The sequence below is a fragment of the Mangifera indica genome, chromosome 2 (assembly GCF_011075055.1).
Source record: "Mangifera indica cultivar Alphonso chromosome 2, CATAS_Mindica_2.1, whole genome shotgun sequence".
In the NCBI taxonomy this organism is placed as follows: domain Eukaryota; kingdom Viridiplantae; phylum Streptophyta; class Magnoliopsida; order Sapindales; family Anacardiaceae; genus Mangifera; species Mangifera indica.
The window spans coordinates 10,767,435-10,793,934 of NC_058138.1; the positions used below are offsets into that span (position 1 = coordinate 10,767,435).

Consider the following 26,500-nt stretch of genomic DNA (forward strand, 5'->3'; position numbering starts at 1 on the left):
TTGAAAGTTGCAGATTTTGCCTACAAATATTTATATGAATTTTTTATATAACCAGAAAGTTTAGAAATTTTTTTTATTTTTTTATTATCCCCTCTTATGCTGAGTTACCGGGCGAAATATAATTTTTATGGTCACACTTGAAAGTGCCATTACTTTGGTTATGCAAATAGGAATAACAGAGAATCTGTCAACCAAATGAAAAATAGATATATAGAATAAACAATATTATATGTATATATTTTTGAAGAGCAATACTGTTTATACCTATTTTGGATACACAAATATATACACACTCATATGTGTCATCATATGATTGGTTATTGTTTTATTCTTAATTCAAAATCATCCAATCAAATGATGACACATATAAATGTGTATACATTTGTGTACCCAAAGTGAGTACACATAGTTTTATTGATTTTTGAATATATAATTGATATGTGTTGTAATGTGATTTAGTGTTATTTTATAAAGAATATTATAAGAGTAATTTATTTTAATATATTATCAGCCTTGAGATGCAACTGTTTTAAGGAAACATATAAGAAAATATAGGTGTGAAGAAATTAAAACCATCGTACCCTTTCTTATATTGCAAAGGCCAAAGAACTATGTCCCACCCAAGTTTTAGTCGAATCTCAAAAGGACACCATAACAGTTCAAAAACTCAAATATTCACCCATGGATTAATTTCGATTAGAATTTTTTGTTAGAGATAAGGATAAAATTGTTATTTTATCATTAAACCCTAAAACTCTAAAAATTTATATCATTTTCTTTCTTTAGTTTTGAAAACTAACAATTTTCCTCTATGATTAAACTTTGAAAAGTTGTCATTTCCCTCTATAGGGTTTCAATTTTTCAAGTGATCCACCCAAATCCAGTGGCTCAATGGATCCGATTGCGATAAAGAAGAAGCATCGACAAAGGATTCGATAGAGAAGAAGCCACCTTTGTAGAATAATTTGAATGATGAAACATTGACACTTTGTCGTCCAGATTTGTTGACAAAGGCTGCTTTTTCTCCATGGAATCCTTCGTTGATGTGAGATCCATTGAGCTATCAGATTTCGGTGGATCACTTGAAAAATTGAAACCCTAAGCGAGAAATTGTAGCTTTTCAAAGTCTAATTATGAGAAGAAATTGTTAGTTTTCTAAATTAAGAGAGAAAATAATATAAATTTTTAGGGTTTAAATAACGATTTTATCCTTACCTCTAATAGAAATTAGTCCATAGGTGAGTATTTGAGTTTTTTAAATATCACGGGTGTGCTTTTGAGATTCGGCTAAAACTTGGGCAGGAAATAGTCCTTTGGCCTATTGCAAATGAAATGCACAGTGAAAGGAGTTTTAATGAACATACTTTTTTCCCTTGGATTTGTGTTAGGAGAAATTGATAGTTAGGAGGCTTCAATTTTTTCAGGGGATAACATATTGTAATCTAAAGCAACCAACATAATGAGCTATCTCCTAGCTTGATTATAAGTTCTTCTATGAGCTATGAGGATACATCGGTACAACTTAATAAATGGGTGATTCCAAAACTATCTCCTCGAATGGTTCAACTCATTGTTCTTTCATGTTTCCTTGTACTGTTTCTTAAGTTCTTTCAAATACAAATTTTGAGAAGTCGTGATAACAATAATATATAGAAGAAATGAAACTGATTATGAGAAAATAAAATTTCAAGTATCATGAGCAAGTGAAGAATACTTTTTCGATTATTAGAGAATAGATGTCTCAGAGACTCATCATATGTGTGTGCATGTATTCTTATAAGGGAACATATTAACTCATTGGTTAGATAATTTGAGAATTTTAACTCCCCCTTCCTTCGTGACCTATCTTTTTTATTAAAATTTATTTTGAAGAAAGTTTTTTTTTCTAATCTTATTAACAATGACTCAAAATTAACTGTTAGATTTCACACATGCAAAAAGGTAATGTTCTTAATGGTATATATTCTAGAACATAGAAGGTCATTGCATTTCACAATATTACTCAAAAATGACTTTACCCTTCAAAGCAAGGTAGCTCTTTCACAAGGTGATAGGCTTCAAGACGTTTGCAAAATTACTCTAAGTTAGCTCAACATATGATAAGTTCAAGTAAAAATATACACATACCGTTGGAAATTAAATGCCAAATTCTGTAAATCATAGATTTGTAAATTTATGTACTCAAAATTCTAGTTTGTTCGATTTGCATTGAAAATGATCTGCAACTTTTGAAGCGTAGATATATATTTCCACAACACAATTTGCCCTTTCATATACTTTAATTCTAGGAGTGGAAACATTTTTTGTGTATATTGTGAAAGAGCACTTTTCTTTTGTGATGCATATTCTAGGAAAGAAAGGAAATAAAGCATAATGCCTTTTATGTACTTTAATTCTAGGAGTGGAGACATTTTTTGTGTATATTGCAGAGGAGTACTTTTTCTTTTGTGTTGCATATTCTAGAAAAGGAAGGAAATAAAGCAAAATCTGTAACTAATGTGTGTGTGTGTGTGTGTCCAATTACATCCATATGCTTTTTAACTATTCCTCCAACTGTCTATGACAGTTAATGTATGGGTCGATCCAAACCCAATACATACAAACACAAAAAAATAAAAAAAATGAATGACACATGCATTAATCCTCATTCATTATAAAATTAACTATCTAAGGTAAAACAAGTCAATTCACTTTCTTAAGTTTACAATATTCAGGATACACCTAATCACAACTAACACTTATCTATATTCATGTAAATCAATACATGATATTTGGCCATAATCTTTAGGTCTTCTGATTATCATTAGTATCTGATTGCAAATTTATCTTTTGTAATTACTCATAGTACAAATTTGTTAACAGATTTATCTCTCATAATTACTCATTCATTGTGTTTATTTTTGGACAATTTTATTGTCCAAAACCTTTGTAATGGTGGAAAATTCATCCACAATCTCTTAAAATGATTCACATAATCTTCCTCGAGTCACTAGTCAACTACCAACACACACTAGTACTTAGTCTCTTGGTATCCTATAACATTGCCTCTTAAATACCTTTTAAACTCACATGTAGTAGTACTTTTCCAAACTTGAAGGGCTCAAATCACAACTTTACTTCATGAGTATGATCTAATGAGATATATAGATGGATCATATCTAGGTCTAATAGCCACAATTACATAAGATGACAATCAAGTGGCAAATGTTGAATACAAAATGTGGATAAGGCAAGATAACCTTTTCGAAATGTGATTATGGCTCTAGTTGAAGGCACAATAGCACATGTTGTTGCTGTAGCCACCATGACCAAGCAAGCGTGGGACAACCTCAACACTTCATTTGCCAATAAATCTCAAACTAGGATTTATGGTTTGAGAGGAATGTCAACCACATTAGTAAAGGAAAACAAATCAGTAATTGACTATCTTAGGGAGGTTAAAGCCATTGCTGATGATAAGGCTGGATTTAAACTGAGCTGAGCTTGAGCTTGCTTAAGCTTAAGCTCGGCTTGATTTGCAATAATTGAGCTCGAGCTCGTCGAGTTTGCTGCAAATAAGCTAAAGCTCGAGCTTTAACTAACTTGTTATTAAAATGACATCACTTTAATATATATTGGTAAAAAAAACATCATTTTATATCAAATTTTTTAGCTTGCGAGCTTGACAAGCAACTCGAGCTCATTTCAGGCTCTTTTGAACAGAGCTCAAGCTCAAATGAGCTTAGTTCGAATCTAGCCTTAGCTGATGAACTTGTGATTATTGGATCACCCCATAACAATGGTGAAATGGTGATCAAGATTCTCAGTGGTCTTGAATCTAACTATAAAGAAATCAGTGTTGTCATTCGTGCTAGAGATACACTAATCTTTTTTGAAGAGTTTTTTCACAAGCTCATAGATCATGAAACACTCCTTAGACGTGATAGATCAAATAAAGAAATGACCAACACTATACACAATTTGGCCAATACAGTGGCATCAACAATAGGTCCCAAGGAAACAATAACAACAACTATAACCGAAAAAACAATGTGTTTGGTAAATCTTAGCAATGACAACACACTCAAGATAATAACATTAGCAATTCCTATTGGAATCAATCAACACCAAAATAAAATAGAACCAAGGTGTAATGCCAAATCTATGACAAATTTGGTCATACTACAAAATTCGATAGGTCTCGATTTTCTAAATAATTAGCAAATCTATCCACCAGTGTAACTTCTCCTCACAATGGCAATTGTATCATGGACTTAGGTGCCTCACACCACACCACATCTGACTTTCAAACTTGTCAGTACATTCTGAGTACAATGGAACCGAGGACATTATTGTCGATGATGATAATAACATTCCCATCTCACATATAGGTTCTATTGAACTTAATGATCAAATGTTTCTTTTGCATTTAGTAATGTATTATGTGATCCTCTCATTAAAAGGAACTTACTCTCAGTCTCTCAATTTTGAAAATCTAATAACACATCAATTGAATTTTTTCCTACTTATTTTCATGTGAAGGATTTGAGCACAGGGGCAACACTTATTCGAGGCCTAAGTAATTGACCATTATGAATGGTTATCTTCTCCATCATCCATCTTGCTAGTTTCTGCCTTTAACCCAATCTTACAACTAACACTACCATTATGGCATCAACACCTGGGCCATCTCAACAAGCATACTCTTTATCAAATATTATCAAGTCACAATTTGCCTTTATCTAAATCATTTACTTTAGAATCATGTAACTCGTGTTTTGTAATAAAAGTCATAAACTTTCTTTTGGAGTTTTGTCTTTTCAAAGCTCTAAACCTTTAGAATTGATTTTTGCTTATGTTTGGGGCCTGCTCCAATGCTCTCTTGTGATCATCATCATAACTATGTAATCTTTGTGGATCATGATACACGACACATATGGTTGTACCTTCTAAAGAAAAAGTTTGATGTCACCTTTGTATTTGAATCTTTCAAAAGATTAATAGAAATTTTTTTTAGCAACCTATCATTACTATTTATTCTGGTGGAGGTGGTGAATATCTTGGACTTCATTCCTTTCTTGCCAAACATGGTATTCAATATCTCTTCTCTACAACCTTCTCTCCCCTACATACACCATATTGTGATGACATTGTTGAAAGATATTATCTATCATGGAAACAACATTAACCCTTCTACATCACGCTTCTGTCCTACTCAAAATTTAAAGAATCTAAGTTTGATGTGACATTAATTTTTTTCAATAAAAATGACAAACAAGGATGAATTTTAGAGAACGTTTTGAACTTAGAGACTTGACTTTTACAAATGTGTGAACAATTAAACTAAATGTGCTAGCACTAGAAAATGATCCTATTTCTGTTTTGTCCTTAAATGGCTTTCCTTAATTTAACATTTCGTAAAACTTTGTTGATTATGTGTTTAGCTTTCCAATGGCGGCCATGCCCTTTTAAGCCTAGTTTTAGCGACATAAATCAATAATTTTTTTTCAAACAATTATTTAGACATTAAACCAACTTGTACATTAGATTATTCTTAACTTTTTCCAATTTTAATATTTATGATTCAAGAAACTCTACTTTCTTTTATCATACTTAACCATTGTCTGTACATCTAGCCATAGACTTACTGTTGCTCATTCAGATCATCATTGTTTGACTTACATGAAACACTCAATAACTTTGTAAGTTAGGGAGATTTAGAGCAAATGCTACAAAATTGATTGCAAAATCCACCCCATCAGATTCACTCCCATTTCTCTCAGTTTGATTCGGTTAGGGTTGGAGTTAAGACTTTACCTTCCTATTTTATAGTGTTTGCACAATTTGTTTGAACATAACCAATACTCTCACACTATCTACATTGAATTCCCTTGTTCTTCGTATCAGTATCATATGGAAACCTCAAATTGTTTACAGAGGAAACTCCTTGATTCTTACTTTTTATATGTTTAGATTTAGGGATCTCATCTTTAAGATTGACAGGATGAGTCTAGCTATTATTCACATAACAGATATCTAAACATTTTTATCAACAGATAGATCAAGAATGCTCTCATTTTAGCCTTGTATTATGTATGGATAGTTTTATCAACAGATAGATCAAGAATGCTCTCATTTTAGCCTTGTATTATGTATGGATAGTTAGTTTCATCTAATATAGGTGGTCTAGTCATTGAATTACTTTCTTAGAACAAATTCCATTATGAGGAAGAAGAAGCACTATAAAAAATAAAATAGGCAGTGCCTGCCTAGAAACCAAAAATCAAAAAGCTTTAAAGAACTAAAATATGAAAGAGGCAGACTATTTTTACATGGTGTACCGACATTTAATATAGTTTACATCCATGAAACATTGTTTAGTAAAATAAATCTACTATATCATCAAACCAATGTCAAATACAAGCATAAACTAAACATCAATAAACACACCAAGTGCCACTTGGTAACTCAACATCCAGCTTAGTGAAGTTCAAGCTCCCCCTATGAACTTTGTGCAACTAAAATCCTTTCAATCTTATATTTCAAAATCCCTTAAAAAAATATAAAAAGAGGTGTATCCCACGATTTGTTTAGATGAGCTAGTTTGCAAGAGTAAATATGAGATAATACCGAAGACAATAAAATAAACAAAAATAAAACCCAAAAAAATGATATATCTAAAATACAGAATATTCAAGTTCGATTTATCAAAAAAGAAAACTGTTTTAAATACCTATTATGAACAAACATGAATGAGACATTTGTTTATATCAACACCATCTTTTATGTAAAATTTATAACTGAATCATAAATCGACAAAACTTTTGTTGGATTTAAAGTTAAAAAAGAGTTATTCTTGAATATGATCACAATTTAGATAAAGTGTATAGAAGGTTAATTTTTGACCAAATAAGTGCAATTAAAAATAATATAATTTATGTTAAAAAGACACAATCTTAGTTGCCAAAGGTAGCATTTACATAAATAATTAATTAATTGTGTGTAATTGATAGTTTATGTTAAAAGCTGAAAAATGTGTTTGACTTTGACCGCACTAACTCAAATGTTATTACCGTGACCAAATATTCTAATTATTTGCGCATTTACAGTTCAACTTCTGTCAATTTTCTTTCGTGCCAAACAGTCCACGGACCTTGCTGTTGGCGTAAGCTAGGTGCTACTATCTTTCTTTATCGACAATCAACCCATCTTCTATAAAGTTCCTTGCTGACTAAGTTTACGAGCAGACATTTAGGGTTTTGGAATTTTCTTAATTGCAAGTTGAATTGATGACATCGACAACTTTGAGGCGGCGACTTCATCACGGAGATATTGATGGGAGAAATCGTGAGCATTTGGAGACTACTGATTCCTATAGCTTAAGTGAACCTTTGTTATCTAACTATGAAGATGATGATTCCGTCACTCAGGTATTTTTCTCTCACATAATACCAATAATAAAGTTGATTTTTGTTTTCAATTTAATTTAATTTGTTAAATGTTTATTAGGGACGTAGAGTGGATGATATTTGGGATGATCAAAGGAGGATGGAGCGGTTGCATTGGACTTCTCTCTTCTCTCAGTTGATTGCGCAATGGGCACAATGGTTAGGTATGCCATTCTGTTGTTGATTATCTTCTTAGTGCTGTCATTTTTGGTGATGGTTACTTTATTGTTATTGGCGGTCAATTGTTGACAACTATGATGGTAGATTTATTTTGGTAATTGAGAAACCACTTGGCATGTGTTAGACTAGTGCCTGCAAACCTTGTAATCTCAATAGTTAGGAAACTTGTGGTAGTTTCTGTTCACTTAATTAATTCCACATTGAGCTCAGTTTTTGGGTGTAATGTGCTAAATTGTTATTGATGATACTTTCAGTCATGAGTTTATTGCTTTTGATGTGATTTGTTGGCAAAGAGAGTCTAGATGGCTTAGTTTAGATGTGGCTTATGATCTCTGATGATTTTAGTTGGCTGACTGGATATGTTCTGTTGTTCAAACTGCTAGTTGACCATGGACATCTCTTACTATGGAAACTTGCTTAATTTTTTTTAATTGTATCTTCATCATGATTTTCTTATAATCTGCATTAGGGGTTTTTTGCTCTTTAAATTTAGAAATTTTCCTAGGTTATGATATTAATAGGATTTTGTACCTATTTTATTTTTAAAAGAAATCCTTAATTAGAAGAAATAATTAATATGTGACTGCTTGAAGCAAATGTATTTAGTTTACTCTTTTTTTCCTTTTTTTCCTTCGGATTACTAAAATGTCCCCAACTGGTGGCAGTTTGCTCAAACGATGAGGTAAGGTTACTCTCAAGGCATTGTACATTTACCAAAGAGGTACACACTTTAGAAACTATGTACACAATGTATAATTTGTGTAGTGATAACTAAGATATAAGGTAGATTTGCATTGTGTGCCCTTTACTTTTTTGCTTAGTTTCAATCACATTGGCCATTACTATGAAAAATTATGCTTGATGACTTGTCAGGTGTTAAGTGCTTTATGATTTTTGATAACATTGTTGATTGTGGAAATATCTTAGTGTCCTGTTCACTAACTTTTGGTCACTTGAAATTCGTAGCAAATATTGTTTATGGATCTGGATCACTTATTGGACGAATTTTGCCTCTCTCTTCTGCCACTCAAAATGGACTAAGTCAGAAGCTGTTTCCTTCTTCACTTAGTCCTCTACAGGTATTATATTGTATTGATGTGCATTTCGCCTCTTACCTTTGGTAAATGAATGGCATTTGTGATACTTAACCTTGAAATATGTGGAGAAAAATATATGTTTTAAAAATTTCTGCACTTAAATTTCTCAATCTTAATAAAAAAGAAAACTGATGCATATGACTTAAATGCTACTAATTGGTGTCAATTTAGGAAGAAAGGCTTAGATATCTACAACAAAGGCTTGAAGTCCCTTTTGATGGATCATGTGTGGAACATCAGGTAAGTTTTTCTCTATTTAATTTTATTAATTTTCTAATATTTGGTCTCTATATTTTCAATAAAACTATGTGCACTCACCCTGGGTATACGAATGTGTACACACTTATATGTGTTATCGCATGACTGGGTGATTTTGAATTAAAGATAAAGTAATACTCAATTATGTGATGACATATATAAGTGTGTACACAATTGTGTACCCAATTTTAATTTTTTTGTTATTTATCAAAACTTGAAATTCTATTTGTAGTGAAGAGTTTATGCCTGATAGCTAAATCAAAGTCTAGATGCCTAGAGGATTTATATTTACATGTTTGGAAATTGCAATACAATTTATGGATGAAGATACATGTTAAATACTCAAGTGATGCGCCCATGATTCATGTATTGTATCAGAGTGTGTGTCAACCTGGGAGGCGATTATTTTGACTTGGCTCAATCAACCCCATCATAAGTACTCCAAATTAATGGTTGAAGTTATAAATTTGCCTATTTTTATTTCTTCTACAGACTTTGAACTTACAATGTGTTGTGTTGGGAAGATCACTGATTTTGATTTTCCTGCAGAACAAGGACAGACCAGTTTGCTTATGTTTAAGGGCATAATTTATAACTTTTAAAATTGAACTTTTGTTTATCAGGATGCACTTAAACAATTATGGAGGTTAGCTTATCCTGGTAGGGATTTGCCAGCGCTGAAATCAGAGCTATGGAAAGAAATGGGATGGCAAGGCACTGACCCTTCAACAGATTTTCGGTATGAAATGGGAATTATTTTAAATTTCTTATTCTGAGTTACATTTTTGCTACCTGAAAAGGATTTTGATGCATTTTTTTTCTAAATGTTATTTGAAGGGGTGGCGGATTTATATCATTGGAGAATCTCATTTTCTTTGCCAAGAATTATCCGGTTGGTTTCTTGGTTTAAACTGATGTAGTTTTCTTTTTCAAATATTTTTATTCAAAATAGCTGAGATTTTATTATTTGTGTTCTTCCATCTGAAGCAATTGGGATTTTTTTTTCTTAACCTGCTTTAGGGAAACTAAAAAGCTTAGTTGAGGCAGCACAAAAATTAAAATAAACTGTCAAAATGGAGGCCTGGAATAGTATTTATCTTTCAGGTTGCTGTGACAATTTGGACGTGACAAGAATGCGTGTTGTCATAACAAGATAATGCTGACAGTTATAGAAAAAGTATATATATTTAGATTTCAGAATAAACTTGTGTACTGACATGCAGTAGAGAATGGTTATATGTGATCACTAATTTCACTTAAGAATACTGGATAGAAAGGAAGCATGCTAGAGCAGGAATAAAATTTAAAAAAAAAAAAACCCTTTTCTCTAATTTTATGGATAGAATTTGTTGTAGAGAAGCCATGGTTATGGAAAATTATGGCTGCATAATGATCAGTTGGAGTTTCACCAGTAAGTACCACCTGGTTTAGCTCATTAGCTTTTTCTTTTATAGAGTTGGGTACTGGAACGAGCCTTTTTTTGGCTTCATTTTTTGGTTTTAAGATGAAATTAAAGATGATTAGTTGGCTACTGATTCTGGATAAGAAAGTTACATCTAAGTCTACTATCATGCTCTGAACTAATGAGGGAGTCGTATTTTTCTCTGGAAGTAAGTTTAGTGCATATCTGATTTGTTTTTGAGGAATAACTGCTCTGCTTGATTAGTTTGAGTATTGGGATGTTTTACTGCAGACATATTAAGCTATTGGAAGTGAATAGCTGTCTGTATATGTTGTAATTGAAATCTGGTTTTGATTCTTTGTGGCTGTAAAGAAATGGATAACGTATTCTAGTTGACAGGTGGGTAAGGAAACTCAAATGTTGATAAATATTTATAGTTCATCTTGAAATACTTCTATTTTCTCAGATTCTACTCGATTGTCAGGGATGTTAATATCAGTTCTTTTGGAGTTGTTGTTAAGTTCTGCTTATGTTCGATATGTGTAGGATCCTACTGCAGGTTTTGATTGTTTTGTTATCTTTCCTCGTGGCATTAAGTTAGGTTTTTATTGCTCTAATATTGAAGGTAAAGCTGATTATAACTAATATTTAGTAATTTGGTCTTCATTCAACAGACCTCATTTCAGAGTTTGTTGCATAAAAAAGACGGAGCGAGAGCCGAGTGGGAGTACCCTTTTGCGGTAGCTGGAATCAACATTTCATTTATGTTGATACAAATGTTAGATCTCCAATCAGGTAATAAATATATCTGAAGAGAAGAGAGATTTAAGGCTGTAACTATTTTGGTTTACTCAATTCTGGTAGAGGCTGAGATATGTGCAAAAATGTTGGTCAGTGACAAAAAGAGCTTATTCTAAAGCCAAGTTTTGTCAACACACTTGGTGTTTCTGCCATTTGTTACGATATTTTAGTAATTAAATTGACTGATAAATTTTCTCCATGTTTTTTGTGCAGGGAAGCCATCTTCTTTGGCTGGAATCCGTTTCTTGGAACTTCTGAAGGAAGATGAAATGGCATTTGACAGCCTTTATTGTGTAGCCTTCCAAATGATGGACGCTCAATGGCTTGCCAAGCGGGCTTCGTATATGGAATTTAATGTGAACATCCATCATCCCCTATTTCAATATCAATATCAATATCAATTGGTTTTACAAATTGTATATTCATTAGAAATAACATATGCTACCATTTCATGTTTGCATGATTATGTTGTTTATGTTACCATTTTTCAGGATGTTTTGAAGTCTACAAGAACACAGTTAGAACGCGAGCTAGCACTTGAGGATGTCTCAAGTGTGAAAGATTTACCAGCATATACTTTGTTGAATAGATGATCAAAATATATACTCTGAAATACGTCAGTGCGTTTTACCTCACCCCTCCAGACTTTCATTAGTTAATGTATGTTCCTATTGTTTCATATACATGGAATCTGTATAATTTCATGAAAATAAGGTCTGTGATGGGTAACTTTCAGTAAGTGTTAACACTAATTGATAAGATCGTGGCTGTGCCTTTTTTTTTTTTTTTCTTTCCCTAAAGAAAAACTGTTCGATGTATTCATTATATTAAAGCTTCTTGATGTTGACAATGGTATATCTTTCAAAAGAACAGACTTCAATTTAGACATGTAAAATGGGCTAGAACAAATTTTTAGCCCCGCCTGGGCAGGTGGCCTGTTACTGTGGTAGACTATGACAGGCCTGCGGGCTGTTGGGCTGTGTTTTGGGCTTGGTCTTCAGGCCTACGGGCTGTCTCGGGCTTGGTATTATACATAATTTGATTAAAAAAAAAAAAAAAATAATTATAATATAAAAATTATTTTTTTAAATTACCTGCTCGGCGTGCGGTCTGGTTCTACTTTATATACATAGGGCTGGGCCGTGAGTTTTATATATTTTGTGGGTTGACAACTAGATGGTACACCATTGTGCGGGTCTTTTAGGTTTGGTTCAGTCCATTAACGCTTCTATTTCAATTATCAGAGAAGCTATTTTCTCAAAGATATTTTTCGTTATTTGCAATTAATGCTCATATTACACATAACTTCATGAAGATCACAAACATTTTGTTTGGTATTGTTATGTGTCTCCAATTTTTAGTATGTGATTATTTACATAGTACTTCATTATGTTATATATTATTATTATTTTCATAATTCAAAATTATCCAATTATATGATGATGTATTATTTGAGTATTAAATACTTAAAATTAATTATATATAATTTTTTTATTATTATTATTTGTTTGTAATTTTGGGTAAAATTATTTGAAATGTTATTGATAACCCAATAATTATTTACGCGTAACTAAAATAACCACATTGACGACAATGTATATGAAATTAGCAACCTAAAGTTATACACAATATTTTTAGAATTGGAGTGTATGTCAATTTGGTAAAAGGGTTAGTTTGATTCAATTGATGGACAAATCATTTGATTGATAGTCGAATGGATAAACTTTTTAAAAAAAATATTCAAAACAATTTATAATAATGAATAATTAACATATAATCTAAATTATCTTACCATAAAGATAAATTTAGTTTGGTGATATACATGTTGAATAATAATTAAAAATATGATTTTTCTATTGATATTAGCAATTGGGTCAATCCAGGTTTTTTTTTATCCAATCACTTGAATTGTCTGATTCAATTCGGTCTAATATAGTTTAACTTCCAAAATAGTTTTTTAGTGAATCATAATTGTTTTCCTATTAGGAGATAATTTAATTGATTTGATCAACTTGTCCAATCCAGTTTTTAAAATCATTTTACTTATATGGCAAAATCCTAAATTAAATACGAAAATCTCTCACCCCAACTTTCAACAAAACTCTTTTTTTTGAAAAAAAAAAAAACCCTACCATGGATATTTGAAACCTAGTATGTATGACACATATTGAGTTTCAACAAAATTATACGAAGGGTGATATGTGTGGGTTTTTTTTTTTTTTTCTATGGATAGTTTACCTTTTGTTATGCATGAAGGCCTTAAGAAATTTTACTATGTGTAGTGCATGGTAAGATCTATTGGTATTATACCATGTAATGCACAAGAGGTCATATTAAACATTTTTACAATGTGTAATATGGTGGGTTTATGGACATTTATGTTTAAAGGGTTCATTTAGGCTTGGATCTAAGCTAAGCTGGTTTGGTTTAGCTATGTCTGAGTTTGTTATTTACAAACTCGAATAGAACTCGAGCTATAATATACGGTTCAGCTAGAAAATGAACTAAACTCGAATTAGATAAGATTCGGCTCGAATGGCTCATGAGCTAGGTAACAACTTGACTAGATTTGAGCTAAGCCATGGCTCATGTGGAGCTGGCTCAGAAAGCATAAAAGGTTGCATATGTAAATATAATATAAAAGCTCCTCCTTCCCTTTAACATTCTCTCACCCTTTTACTTCCTTTTAACGTTTTTCTCATAGACTCTGTCCTTTACATACATAACCATAAAATCTCACCTTCATCCAACCTATATTGTTGTTTCTTTTCTTCAAAATTCACCATTTTCAGACTAAAAACAAGCAAGCGAACATAAATCCATTATCTCTCTCTTTTAGAGATTTATTCTCATTGTCTCACTGGTCATAATTCCAATTACGCATCTCTGTCTTATTGTCACTGGATGGTTTACCATATGTTTTCAAGTTTTCATCTTCAATGGCAAAATCCTTATTGTCTTTGTTTGTTAATTAGTTTGTTAGAGATTTGTGATAGAATTTGTTTGATATGGTGGTTGCATTTGACCAATTGAATGTTTGATGAAATGAGAAAGATCATGGTGGGTTGTTAGATGTAGATGTCATGGGATTTGTTGTATTTGTAATTTGGGTCAATGAATGTGGCTTGTATTCTCTGTATAATATCTTAGACTTAATTTTATTTTATTTTATTTCATTATGATGCAATTACTCTTACATTTCTACAAGTTAAGTTTCCAGAGTTATGAAACATAAATATTTTGTTTGTAGTATGAAAATTTTGGCATTTGATTATGTTTTCTACAAAATATCAAAACATGATTGAGTTTTATAAAAAAAAAAGACATGTATATAACTTGAGCTAAGAATTTTTAAATTCGAGCCGTAAACTCGAATCAAGTTATGAACCTCAAATTTTCTTTCCAAGCCAAACTCAAACCTTCCTTAATATTGGTTCGATGAACTCAAGCCACCTCTAAAACCTTTCAAATTGAACTTGAGCTAACCCATGTTTGGATTCAGTTTAGGATATATATATTTGAGTGATTTTGAATTAATAATAAAGTAACATTAATTATATGATGACACGTATAAGTATACTTACACATAGTGTTGCTCTTATTAGCAAGTATACTAGATTGTATTGAGTAAAAATGTGGACAAAAGCCAATTGATCCTACAAGGATTGATCAATTAAAGTATTTGAGTTATGTAATCAACTACGCTAAGTTAAGCCTATCAAAATGGGTATTTAAATAAATTAAGTACTTAATCAAATAAAACAAATTAAACTAATAGAGATCTCTTTATCTCAAATGTAAATGTTGAGTTTGAATTACTAAGGCACGTACAATTTAACTATGTAGTACAAATAATGGATCGCACATAATTGAATGGATAATTTTGAATATGTAATAATGAAATTTCCTAATGCATTTGTTATCGTATTCTTGGGTATAACAAGACTATTCCTATTTAAGAATTTGTTATAACTCTAAAATAGTGTATTAAACATAATGTATCAAGATTTGTGAAATTCTTAGCTTACGATGAAACTTAGGGATTGCCTTATTGCTAAAAGTCACATAAAGAAATGAATTTTATCTCAAATCAATTTTACTTCATACTGAATGATAAAAATGAAGCTAAATCTAGTTTATGTCCACTCAATCTCAAAACCAAACATAAAATCATGTAAATTGTTAGACTGTAAGGTGTTTTGATAATAACAAAATAAGGTCAAATGCATTAATTTATCCAAGACATGAATTATTTCATGACCAGTTTGGATCAAACTTGAAAAATGCAAGTATCAAGGTGATGCATGACCGTGCACATATGATGAATGTTTGTACATAATTGCTTTTGTAACTATGCAAGCACAGGTATGGGATTGTATGTGGATCCCATTCATGCCATTGGAATTTTGGGCATAAATCAGACATGCGATACATGATTATGCATATTGGACGCATGACTGTCCATATCTTAAACTAGGCTAGTCAAGACCAAGCCTTCCCATGCACCACATCCCGTTCATGCCTCAGTTCAATTAACAGGGATTTTGGTTAATAAATGTTGCACACTCATGTGTATGATACATGCACGCCCATGCATAGTTTTATGAAGAGTCAAGAACAAGTCTTGTGTATCAACATGTTCAAGTCAATTCCTAAAAAGTTAACATTTGATTTACATCTATGCATTCGAAACCTTTATATCTGTGCATGCCTAATAAAAGCGTCATGATCAAGAGGAGTGTGCATAAGAAGTCATGCATTTTGTTTAAGTCAAAGCTAAGTCATCAATTGACTACATGCTAGTATAAGAGGTATGCACGATCGCACATAAGCCAAATTTCAAGCTTACATATTTTTGTGCATGTGAGGTATTCAAATTACTATATACATACATACACACATACATACATACATACATACATACATGTATGTATGTATGTATGTATGTATGTATGTATGTATTTTTTGTAGAATCATCATATGAAACAATCTACGACCATGCATGTTATATGCACAATCGTTTGGGTGGACAAACATGACCATGCACATGAGTTGCACACTTGTACATCTATGTATTTCAAGAGAAAATGCCATTTTAGATGTCAATGGCTACTCTTTTGAGTCCAATGACTATTTCAACGTTTCTAACACATGAAATCAATATAAACAAATCAATTTAAGTCGAAAAATGTCAGAGATCATATTTAATCAAGCCTACACACATTGCTTTTGTATAAAACCTTTTACACACTCTTTCTAAGCATATATTTCATATCCTTGAGAAAAATTCTAGCACTTAATCTTTTGAAATAGCCTTTAAAGACATCCTCATTTTACTTTCTTATATTCAATCTTTTTTAGGCGAAATCCCGTAAAATTATTGTTTGTGGGTGAAATTTCAAATCATCTATTATTGTTGGGTGTAATCTCGAATTAACTACTATAAAGAGTTATTATCTCTTTAGCTTGAAAAAGTAGACATAGAAGGTTTGGGTGGAAAAGTTATATACCACTATAAATTTTAAGCCTTCTTTTTTCATATCTTTTTATAGTTATGTTTATAGTTATTGAAGTATTATAGAGCCAATCTTCTTGATGATATAAATCCATAGAGAGTCATGTTTGAACATTCAAGTAACCATCTTTATCTATAAGTGTATATGTTTACATGTATGACTCTGTAAAACCGTGTTAAGGGATCAACATGATATTTGATTATGAGGACTTTATAAGCACGTATGGTAGCCAATCTAAAAATATTTGTAGGATCAATATTATCCTAATTAAGGACATATATAATATGATAAGACTATCATAGTGTTGAATGATTCTACCAAAACATAGTGACAGATCTTACTTGTTGAGGTTATAGGTATCAACTTGTTGCAACACATAGGTGCATGTTGGAAACATGTGTAGTAGACTGATCCGTCAAGAGAATTTCATATAGATGGTAACTCTAGTGTTTATGAAATATATTCTTTTAATGGATAATGGTATATGTGATCCTAGACTTAAGATTGTCAGAATTTCTTAGGAACCAATTTGCCTAGTTTGACACTAGCTTAATGTAGTCTTAATAAAGACTTTTGAGGTTATTTAGATTAGATGATACTTGTGCATGTTTGGTTAAGATTAATTGATTTATTTTAAAAATATCAATCATGTATAATAGATTTTAGCAATACTTTACCTCGAATGATAGGATATTCAAGGTGGGTTGTTACACTTATCCTATTATATAAGTTTCATTCAATAAAGTGATTCTACATAATTACCTTGTTGTGTCTCGCTCATAATACATGAGTCAACAAGTAGTATAATAGATATCGATCCTACAAGGATTTGATCTATCCCTAGTATCAAGGTTCCAAGTTCAATCAATCCATGAACTAATTTCACATCTAACTTTTGCTAGTTTATTTGAACCTACTGATATGTGCAAAATTAGGTCTTTAAATCAAACATCAATGAAATTTTTTAATATTAAAAATAATAATAAATATTGAAAGTTCATAGGGATTGAAGGATCCCTCATAATCCCTATAATAAAGAATTTAGCCACTCATAATTTTTATATAATTACAGTATCAAATGTCAAAACTCATAATAGTAAACCTAAGAGTGAGAAAATCATTACTTTATCGCTCATATCACTGCTCGGATTATTGTATATGTCGTCCTTAGTTTTGCTTCTACTATTTTCAGTCTATATTCAATTCATCTCCTTGTGGCATATAAAAGTTTAGAAAGTAGGAGTATATGTTGGTGGTTTAGTATGCAAAAAGACAAACTCTCGTATGTGCATCTAAGTAATCTTTTATAGTTTAATCCAATTGTCTATGTGGAAGTAAGAATTCTAGATTCACCTAGATTCGTCTAGTATCGTGTAATATTTGCTACTTTACCTTTCTATGACACGTCTATCTCCTAGTCAAAATAGTAATCTTCTTGTGTGTGGCTGTTGCTTTCCTAATGCGATTGAAATTTTGATATTTTCCTTTTTCTTTAACGCTCATTTTCCTTATTTTCCTACAAAAATAGAAAATGAAATAAAATCATAAAATTACAAAAAGTAAAATAAAATAAACACTAAATCTAAATTATCCTACACAAAATGTTCATAATTTTACAAATTTAGGTCATGACATAAATGTAAAAATTAAGTGCAATAAATTTTCCCTAAACTTAAATCTTTGCTTGTCCTTAAGAAAAATAGAAAGTGAAGATAAAAAATAGGGTTGCACTATTCAAACAATATCACTTAGACATGTAAGTATTTAGAACAACTAGGAGATACGATTTGATAAGAAAATTTCTTGAAAGGGGTCATATTCGTTGGTATGCGATTTCAACTTGGTTGGTAACATTATAGCTTAATCTAACCCAAAAATTACTCCCTACAACCATCACAACCTAGGCCGTTGCACTTCAAATCAAGCATTTATACACCCAATACACTATCATGACCTCTTAGTGCTAATGCAACCCAAGCCTTATAGGCAAGACCATGCTTCCTATCTCCACTAATGTAGGTTTCACACATTGAAAAATCAATAGGTCATTCCTTTGGTTGTAACGTGGTCAGAGTGGTTTCGCTATGAAATGAACTGGATAAGGAATAATTTATACAAACGCATAAGCACCTTTTTGAGAACAAGATTCAAACACTTCATTTGTGAGTGGTAGTGTTTAAGAAAATCCCTTTTTTTTGCTTTTTGGGCTCATGTCTTCTTCTTTTCTTCTCTTCATAGAGGAGAGGCAATTTTTTTTCCTTTTTTTTTTAATCAAACTACCTTCCCCTTTTTCTTCTCCCCAAAACTTATTTTCTTGCGTATCTAAGGTTGTTTTGTGGTGAGCTTTTCCTCAATTCATTGTTTTGTAATATAGGTTATGTGTAGTTCTTGCCGTAATTAGGTTCTTATGTGATCAAGGTAAGACTTATTATATCCATGCTAATTAAATTTGCATGGCCTATTTGTATGCAAGTAAGGTTTAAGGTTAGCAAATGGTCATGTACATATATGGACTGTGGAAGGTCATATAAACAATTGGCTTTTTGGGCTATGAAAGAAATGATGCTTATATCATGTTCCTCTCAGTATGGATACCTATGATTTCATCTCAAAGGATTACCAAGTCGAGTTCTAGGACTGATAAGGTGTTAGAAAGTTTACTCATGCACATATAGGCTTTTTCTAAGTAAGCACTCATGGCCTAGGAATTTGATTGCATAAAAGTGATCTCTAGTGGAAATGCCTAGTCTTGCTCCATTCTTTGCCAATTTTGAACACCTTTGTACCCTTGACCTTTCGAGTAAAATAATTTGGAAAGAGAATTTTTGGTTGTCATATGTCTTTTATGGCTAGGTCTTTATTAGTTCCTATAAGCAAAAAACATTGGGTTAAAAGAAATTTTTACTTTATTATGTAATTATGTACAGTTGTATTAACTGCTAATGCAATTTTTATATGCAACTATCATGACCGTATATGAATTTATGCCTATATGTCTAGATTTAAATGCATATGCAACCTATTGATATAATGTAAGGAAAAGAAAAACTAAAAAAAAAATCTATAAAAATTCTATCCTAAGTTTTCTAGTTTCAAAATGACCTTTTTAATCCTTCCAAATCAAACAATGTCCTCATTGGATGCAAAATAGAATAATATAGGTTGTGTATATTGAAGTCTAATTAGCCCACATACGTGTGAGTGCAAAAGCCCATTAATTCCATTATCGACAGTGTTTCCAAAATTATACTTATGCTTAAAAGGCATTTATTAGGTCACACCAGCCCGAAGGTAGCGATAAAAACCTGACATGATAGAATCTGATCCACTCTAGTAGTAGGTTGGGCCTGGCCCATGGGTTGTAAGGGTTTGCTGTGGGTTTAGGCAATAGGCCCATGGCTGACTCGACCTGTTATTGTTGTCATATATATAAAAATAATTTAAGGGCATAAGTCATTCTGCTATATAGCAAATTCTGCCAACAATAATTCTCTGTGTTCATAATTTTATTTTCATATTAATTTAACTAATCAAAATATTTAAGAAGATATAAATTAATTTATTTGTACTATATTATAACATTTTTTATGATGTAACCATGATATTCCTTCACCATAAGTGAGAAATTATTAATAAAATATTTGAGGTATTGTCATCAGTTTTAATAATTGAAGAATGGTTTAAAAAACATAATTTTAAAAAATAATTTTTTAATTATTTTTTAAAAAAAATTCTAGGCCAATTTGTTACTGTATTGTTCAACCTAACCCGTTATATATCGGGGCAAGTCGTGGACCCTATACTTTCCATGGATCGACTTGACTTGTAAAGTCCGTTATTGTGCAGACGAGCCTTAGAACCAACCCGACCCATGGGGTTGGGAAGGCCTCGCTAGAGCCAGCTTGGCCCATGGGTTGGGAAGGCCTCTCGAGAGCCAACCTAATCCACCGCCACCTCTACCTATGCCAAAACAATCTATGCTAGTAATTTTTGCAATAAAATCATGTGTACCCACTTTTGAGTATATAAATAGATATATACACAATATGTCATCATGTGATTGTATGATTTTGAATTAATGATAAAGTGATATTCAATTATACGATGACATGTCATATATGTATCTATTTATATACATAAAAGTGTGTAGGCATAACATTTATCTAATTTTTTATTGACAATTATCTAATTTTCTATCGGCAATTGGAAATTGAAGTGCATTGTGCAACATGGAAACTGATTGCTCAATATATTTTAATAAGGTTCACCAAAAAGGTATACGTAATGGCAGAAAAAACTAAATAAATAAACCAACAACAGTAAAAATCATCGGGACATATCAAGCCCCATAACATCTATTCCAAATGTACAAGAAACAAAAAATTAAAAATTAAAAAATAAAGTAAAAACGAGCCATCATCCCAGTCATCCAATCAGAAACTATCCTATAGCACAACCATCCTAGGACTCTTCACTACCTTCTTCAACCCCAGAACTGGAATGTTATAGTTTACAAGAAACTCTAATTCAAGTAAATGTAATACAATTAAGTCATATATTTTATCTTTAATTCAGTAAATTGAGAAATCACATCCGGTCAAAATAATAATTTTTATTTAAAGATTAATTTTATAAATTTAATTACACAATTTCAAATTTTAAATTAATATAATTTGAAATATTAATTTATGAAGGTATTTTTGTTATTAAAAGGGAAAATTATTAATTTATAATTAAACTAACAGAAATCACTAGCAAAATTAAAATGATAAATGTGTATTTGAATTTTCTAAAGTTAATTAGTGAAACTTTGTTAATGGACTAAACTTTGTCTTTTGGCTGTAAAATAATTGATGCAAAATATTTGGTTTGGTTACATGGTACAAACTGAATCTTGAGCATTACTAAACATTAGCAACATTAATATAATTTTACAACTAATGAATAACTTTTTTAGCATGGTTAAGGAAAACCATTAACCACTCAAATTATGTCAAAAAAACAAGTTTCTATTCTAAAAGCAAACAAATCACATTTTATGACCTTCCTTCGAGTATTAATTGTGAAATTAGTTAATTGTTAAAATAGATACACCAAAAGGACAAAAACACCCTTCAAAGCTTTTAGTATTTAATCATTTTCAGACGTAGTTCTCCACTATAATTGGCCCCGTATGTCATTTAGGGTTGGAACTACAAATATGTGGTGGTGGTAGAACCGACTTGGATTTTGATGTTTATGTTTTGATTCGAAACCCAACATTCTAGAACCACTTTGCATTTGACTGGTAGCTAAGAAGGGCATGAGCGCAGCTTGTTGAGACTCCAAGAATCTCTTTGAATATTTTAGTGGAATGTGGGTTGATATGAGGGAGAAAATTTAAGGGATATTTCCAAAGCATTCAAACTTAAAGGGAACAACTTTTGTGTAACGTTTTACTTGAGGTGCTAATTAGTATGCATAATTTGTATTTTTTGTGCACATTATAAGAAATCTCCTAATTCTATTAAAATTTTCTCTAACTTTTGCTCTATTTTCCCTTCATCCAAACAAACTAATACCATTAATTTAAAATTCATAGAAATCTCAAGCAGGAGTATTTTTCTCAAGAAATTGGGATTGAGAAGAACACAATATGTTTCTTCTCAAGATAAATCAATCAGACTAAATAATTCAAGTTAGATTTATTTTTCACTCTAAAATTGTAAACATCATCAGAATAATTTCATTTCTCCCTAGGAGTTATTTCTTTGAAATAATTAAGGAAAAAGAAAAGGTTTATCAAAGTCATTAACTCAGAGATTAGTTAATCTCCACTTTCAGAAATAGAACCAATAGAGCTCTGATTAGATTCTTCTGCTGGTTTTAGAAGCCATCGATTTATGCGTTTGAATGCTTTGTCGACCTACAAGAGGAAGAAAACACATTTAGTCCATTTAAATTAGTATATTTGACTTTGCATTTAAATTAATACAAAAATATGATAAACACAAAACCCATCTCAAAAATTCAGAAATTTACTGCAAGACACATTTTTTTATTACTAGGGCATTTTTTATTTAAATGTCTCTAAAAGAACGTATAAAATTAACAGTGCTTCATATCTTTGTCTTCTCTAAGATGAAGTTTTCTACAAACTTGGCTATCGCAAGTGAGAACATATATGTAGGAGTAAAATGAAAGAATGGTAGAATGGTAATTGTGTAATTTTCATGAAGAAGGATGTAATAGATATGTACCTGCTCATCCCAATCTGTCCTCCAAACAACGTATGAAAGAATAATTATTTGCAATGCCACACCGGCCAATAATCCAACCCACAAGCCCTGTCAGTTTTTTAACACATCGGACTGTGATTCACATTTATTATTTAGCTTGAATAATTTCAAATTTTCAGCTGTTTAAATTATTTTAATTCTCACCTTAACTCCATGATTCAGCACATATCCCAGCAAGTATCCTACTGGAATTCCGATCAAGTAGTAGCTTCCCAAGTTAATAAATGCAACCACACCTTGAAATCCAGCACCTACAGCCACACCTGATGAACACAATAACATAACACTTAATTTTTCTTTTTCGAACATTAAATTTACGGAATAATTTAATAAGTTTTACCTGAAAGAACTGACTGAATACTGTTAAGCAAAACTGAGAAAGCAAGGAAAACGGATAATTCTGATATAGCGTCTGCAATTTCTTCACTAGTACTGAACAAATATGAAAGTTGACGACCAAAGGCCAAACAAAGGACAAAAAGTAACACTCCAAAAAATGTGGAGGTCATCGTTATAACTTTAATGGAAAATTTTGCTGCTTTAGCGTTTCCACCTCCCAACTCATTTGACACCCTAACACTACAAAAAAAAAAAAAAAAGCAGTGGCCAAAGGATTCAACGTTAAATGGACTAATAGGTGTATAACACTTGAGATAAATATATTTACCAATTGAACGTACCATGAAGCAGTAAGGAAGCCGAGGCAGATCATAAATTGAAGTCCACTCACATTGAGGCTGCAAAAAGAAGCAAGCATGCATTATGATAGCTTGTTATTAATTTTTAACATTTATTTATATATATATTTTTTACCACATCAATTTTATATACAAATTCTATATTTAAATGATCATTGTAGAATGGCATTGCTTTAAAAAAAAAAAAAAAACAATAATTTAGCTTATAGTCAAACAGCATATAAGGAACATACATATCATTCTTACCAAATAGAGAAAGCAGATATAGCGACGGTAGCATTTTTCAGGTAACCAGCCAATAAGACTAGGATTGAGTAGTACCAGAGCTCCAAGCTGTCCAGATAAAAGGATAACATTTATACGGCTCTTAATATTTCTCTCGTGAGAAAGACTTTATTTAATGTTTTAGTCAATTATAGTCTATATTTTTTGTAATAATGCTATATATTTTTAATACATAAATTGAATTTATTTTTAATTTAAAATTATTTAATATATAATAAAACATTATTTATATACATAAATTTATACTAAAAATGTACAAATAATGTACCTCAAATAACCTTAAAAAGATAATTGTTTTTTTTAAAAAACGCGTTGACATCATATTAAAAAAGAAAAAAAGGCAAAAAGCTTACCAGAGCATCACACCGGAGGATAGAGAGAGCTTTATAACAGGGAAGATATCAGTGAAGGCAGCTGTAGTAAATCCTTTCCAAGAATGAGGACACCAACCACCAAAAATGTACACAAACTCTCCAATAACCACAGACCAAGCTGATAAATTGAGTGAGGCCATTGCACCACCAACCCCTAACCCAAGTTTGCTCACAAACAACCACGATAAAAGCACGTGAAGTGGAAAAGAAATTGAAGATAGCCATCCAATTACCATATTTTTGAGTTGTGCTTGTAAGAACATTTGGATGGTCATACCAAATACAAAGTTATATACAAATGGAATCAACCATAGAGATATGGAGCCACTAGCTTCTGCTATTTCTTCATTCTGCCCAAGTAGTTTTAAAATTGACTTCGTGAAAATGAAGATTGGGAGCGAAATTGTCGCTGTTACACCATCAACTATCCATGATCGTTGCAAGAAAACGCCCATCATGTGATAATGCCCGGCTCCAAATGCTTGCCCACATAATGTTTCTGTTGCACTTGACATTCCCAGCTTCCAAAATGAAGAGAAATAAATTTAATCGCTTATATGTTGATTCATTTTCAAATATATATGTACTTAAGAGGAGCTTAGTGATTACTAGTATTCCACCGAAAAAGCGCAGAATAATGTTCTGAACGAGTGCGCATGCAGCTAGATCTATTTCATCAACATGTCCAAGAAAGCTTTGCGTCACAACGATAAGTCCAAAACTTGTCACTCTTGTAATTATTGCAGGAAACGCGATCCGCCAAATGAGTTTCGTTTCCTTCCAAATCCTGGATTTTAGATGACTGCTACCATTTTCTTCTGCGACCAGAAGCCTTTCTTCCACTCCATCATCCATGATATATGTTAAACATCAAATAGAACAGTCTTCTCAATTTCAGAAAATTACCTAAAATACCCAATTATATTGTGTACTTAACGCTACAAACTACATATGATGGTAGAAATTAATGTTTATTGTCTACAATTTAAGAAATAACTGCAAAAACAAAGGAAAAAATGGATACCTCACTGGCATAAAGATAAATGAGTGCCGCACAGAATTAAACCATCAAAGGCAACCAAAGCTTAGGCAATACGATCAGTGGTGTATATAATTGGGTGGACAATTGTATCTGCCGTTCTTAGAAAAATTAAAGTGCATAGCCTATATAATGTGAGACAATAAATACTGTTTCACCTTCCAAACCTATTTTCAGACTCCTTTGCTGCCACATTTAATAACTTCCTGGACCACCGAATCATTTAGAAATGAGGATATTTCTGAAGAGGGTTGGCGAAATTTGTGGTAGACAAAAGATGTCATATTTCTTACAGAACAATAGAATTTGCAAGTTTTATAAATAATTTTTGTAAGTATGATGTTAAATATTATAGCTATAAATTTCATACTATAAAATATTTCGATCCTAAAACTTTGGTTATTCTATTTGCTTGCTTCTCAGAAAGAATTACCTCAAGAATTAAGATCATTTTTGAAGCATCCATTGATCAAATGCCAATCTCCAGAATTAACTAATTTTCCCAATTAATGAACTACTTTAATTGTGAGTATACGTCTTTTCGCTAACCATATCATTTAATTCAATTAACCACACAAATTTCAACTCATTTGGATCGCGAATTGGCAGATCTAGCAGACGTGGCGTTGATGGATCCTCAAGACTTTGACCTACAAAGATGTGGCGGAATCCAATTTGGTACAAGTTTCTACGTTCACATAGGAAACAGACTGATCACAAGGCATGCATATTGCGACAGGACAAAATAGACCTAACAGTCTACGACCACTATATATATATATTTGACTGGTAGGAAGAGGATCTGACACTAGATGAATATAAGTCTAGTTGGGCAAGTTGAGGCTTACTTGGGTTGAACTTGACTTAAGGAAGTCAAACTCAAATCTAAGTCTAAATTTGATGAGTTTTAATTAGGTTGAGCTTATGCTCGATTAATGTAACCAGTTAAATTTAAATTAAAATCGATATTATAATATTTTTAAAAGCTAAATTTACAATAAATCACTAGACTAGCAGAAAATCATTAACATAGATCAAGCAAGCAAATATTCATAGAGAGAATAGAGAGAATTCTAAAAGGCTGCTGTGTGTTTTCATTTTTAAAGAATAATACGAAAACCCTAACTGTTACAGGCATTGTGTAT

General features: G+C 31.6%; 2 protein-coding genes across 6 annotated transcripts; one reads left to right on the forward strand and one right to left on the reverse strand.

Moving 5' to 3' along the window:
- The first annotated feature begins 7,096 nt into the window (after nt 1-7,096).
- LOC123208356 (ELMO domain-containing protein A) lies at nt 7,097-11,949 on the forward strand. The gene is made up of 9 exons (XM_044625812.1): nt 7,097-7,409; nt 7,489-7,591; nt 8,574-8,686; nt 8,876-8,944; nt 9,586-9,701; nt 9,800-9,854; nt 11,039-11,159; nt 11,379-11,521; nt 11,657-11,949. The coding sequence occupies exons 1-9, from the start codon at nt 7,269-7,271 to the stop codon at nt 11,756-11,758; spliced, it is 963 nt and encodes a 320-aa protein (XP_044481747.1). The 5' UTR covers nt 7,097-7,268; the 3' UTR covers nt 11,759-11,949.
- Nucleotides 11,950-22,350: 10,401 nt separating this feature from the next.
- Nucleotides 22,351-25,541, reverse strand: LOC123208357 (protein DETOXIFICATION 24-like). 5 transcript variants are annotated; one of them, XM_044625814.1, is made up of 9 exons: nt 25,341-25,531; nt 24,926-25,176; nt 24,296-24,837; nt 23,904-23,990; nt 23,640-23,696; nt 23,300-23,538; nt 23,104-23,222; nt 22,921-23,007; nt 22,351-22,586 (listed from the first exon to the last, which is right to left on the reverse strand). In XM_044625814.1, the coding sequence occupies exons 2-9, from the start codon at nt 25,169-25,171 to the stop codon at nt 22,488-22,490; spliced, it is 1,476 nt and encodes a 491-aa protein (XP_044481749.1). In that variant the 5' UTR covers nt 25,172-25,176; nt 25,341-25,531; the 3' UTR covers nt 22,351-22,487. The 5 variants fall into 5 exon arrangements, with proteins under 5 accessions (XP_044481749.1, XP_044481750.1, XP_044481748.1 ...); XM_044625815.1 differs by having other exon boundaries at nt 24,926-25,200; XM_044625813.1 differs by having other exon boundaries at nt 24,926-25,222.
- Between the last annotated feature and the right edge of the window lie 959 nt (nt 25,542-26,500).

What these genes read in the sequence shown, in the direction of transcription:
- LOC123208356 (XM_044625812.1), top strand. Translation starts at nt 7,269, where the DNA reads ATGACATCGACAACTTTGAGGCGGCGACTTCATCACGGAGATATTGAT. An exon ending in GCAATGGGCACAATGGTTAG is followed by an intron (nt 7,592 to 8,573) that starts GTATGCCATTCT and finishes TGAAATTCGTAG; the next exon opens with CAAATATTGTTTATGGATCT. An exon ending in CTTCGTATATGGAATTTAAT is followed by an intron (nt 11,522 to 11,656) that starts GTGAACATCCAT and finishes ACCATTTTTCAG; the next exon opens with GATGTTTTGAAGTCTACAAG.
- LOC123208357 (XM_044625814.1), bottom strand. Translation starts at nt 25,171, where the DNA reads ATGGATGATGGAGTGGAAGAAAGGCTTCTGGTCGCAGAAGAAAATGGT. An exon ending in TCCTCCGGTGTGATGCTCTG is followed by an intron (nt 23,991 to 24,295) that starts GTAAGCTTTTTG and finishes TTATCTGGACAG; the next exon opens with CTTGGAGCTCTGGTACTACT. An exon ending in GGACAGATTGGGATGAGCAG is followed by an intron (nt 22,587 to 22,920) that starts GTACATATCTAT and finishes TTCCTCTTGTAG; the next exon opens with GTCGACAAAGCATTCAAACG.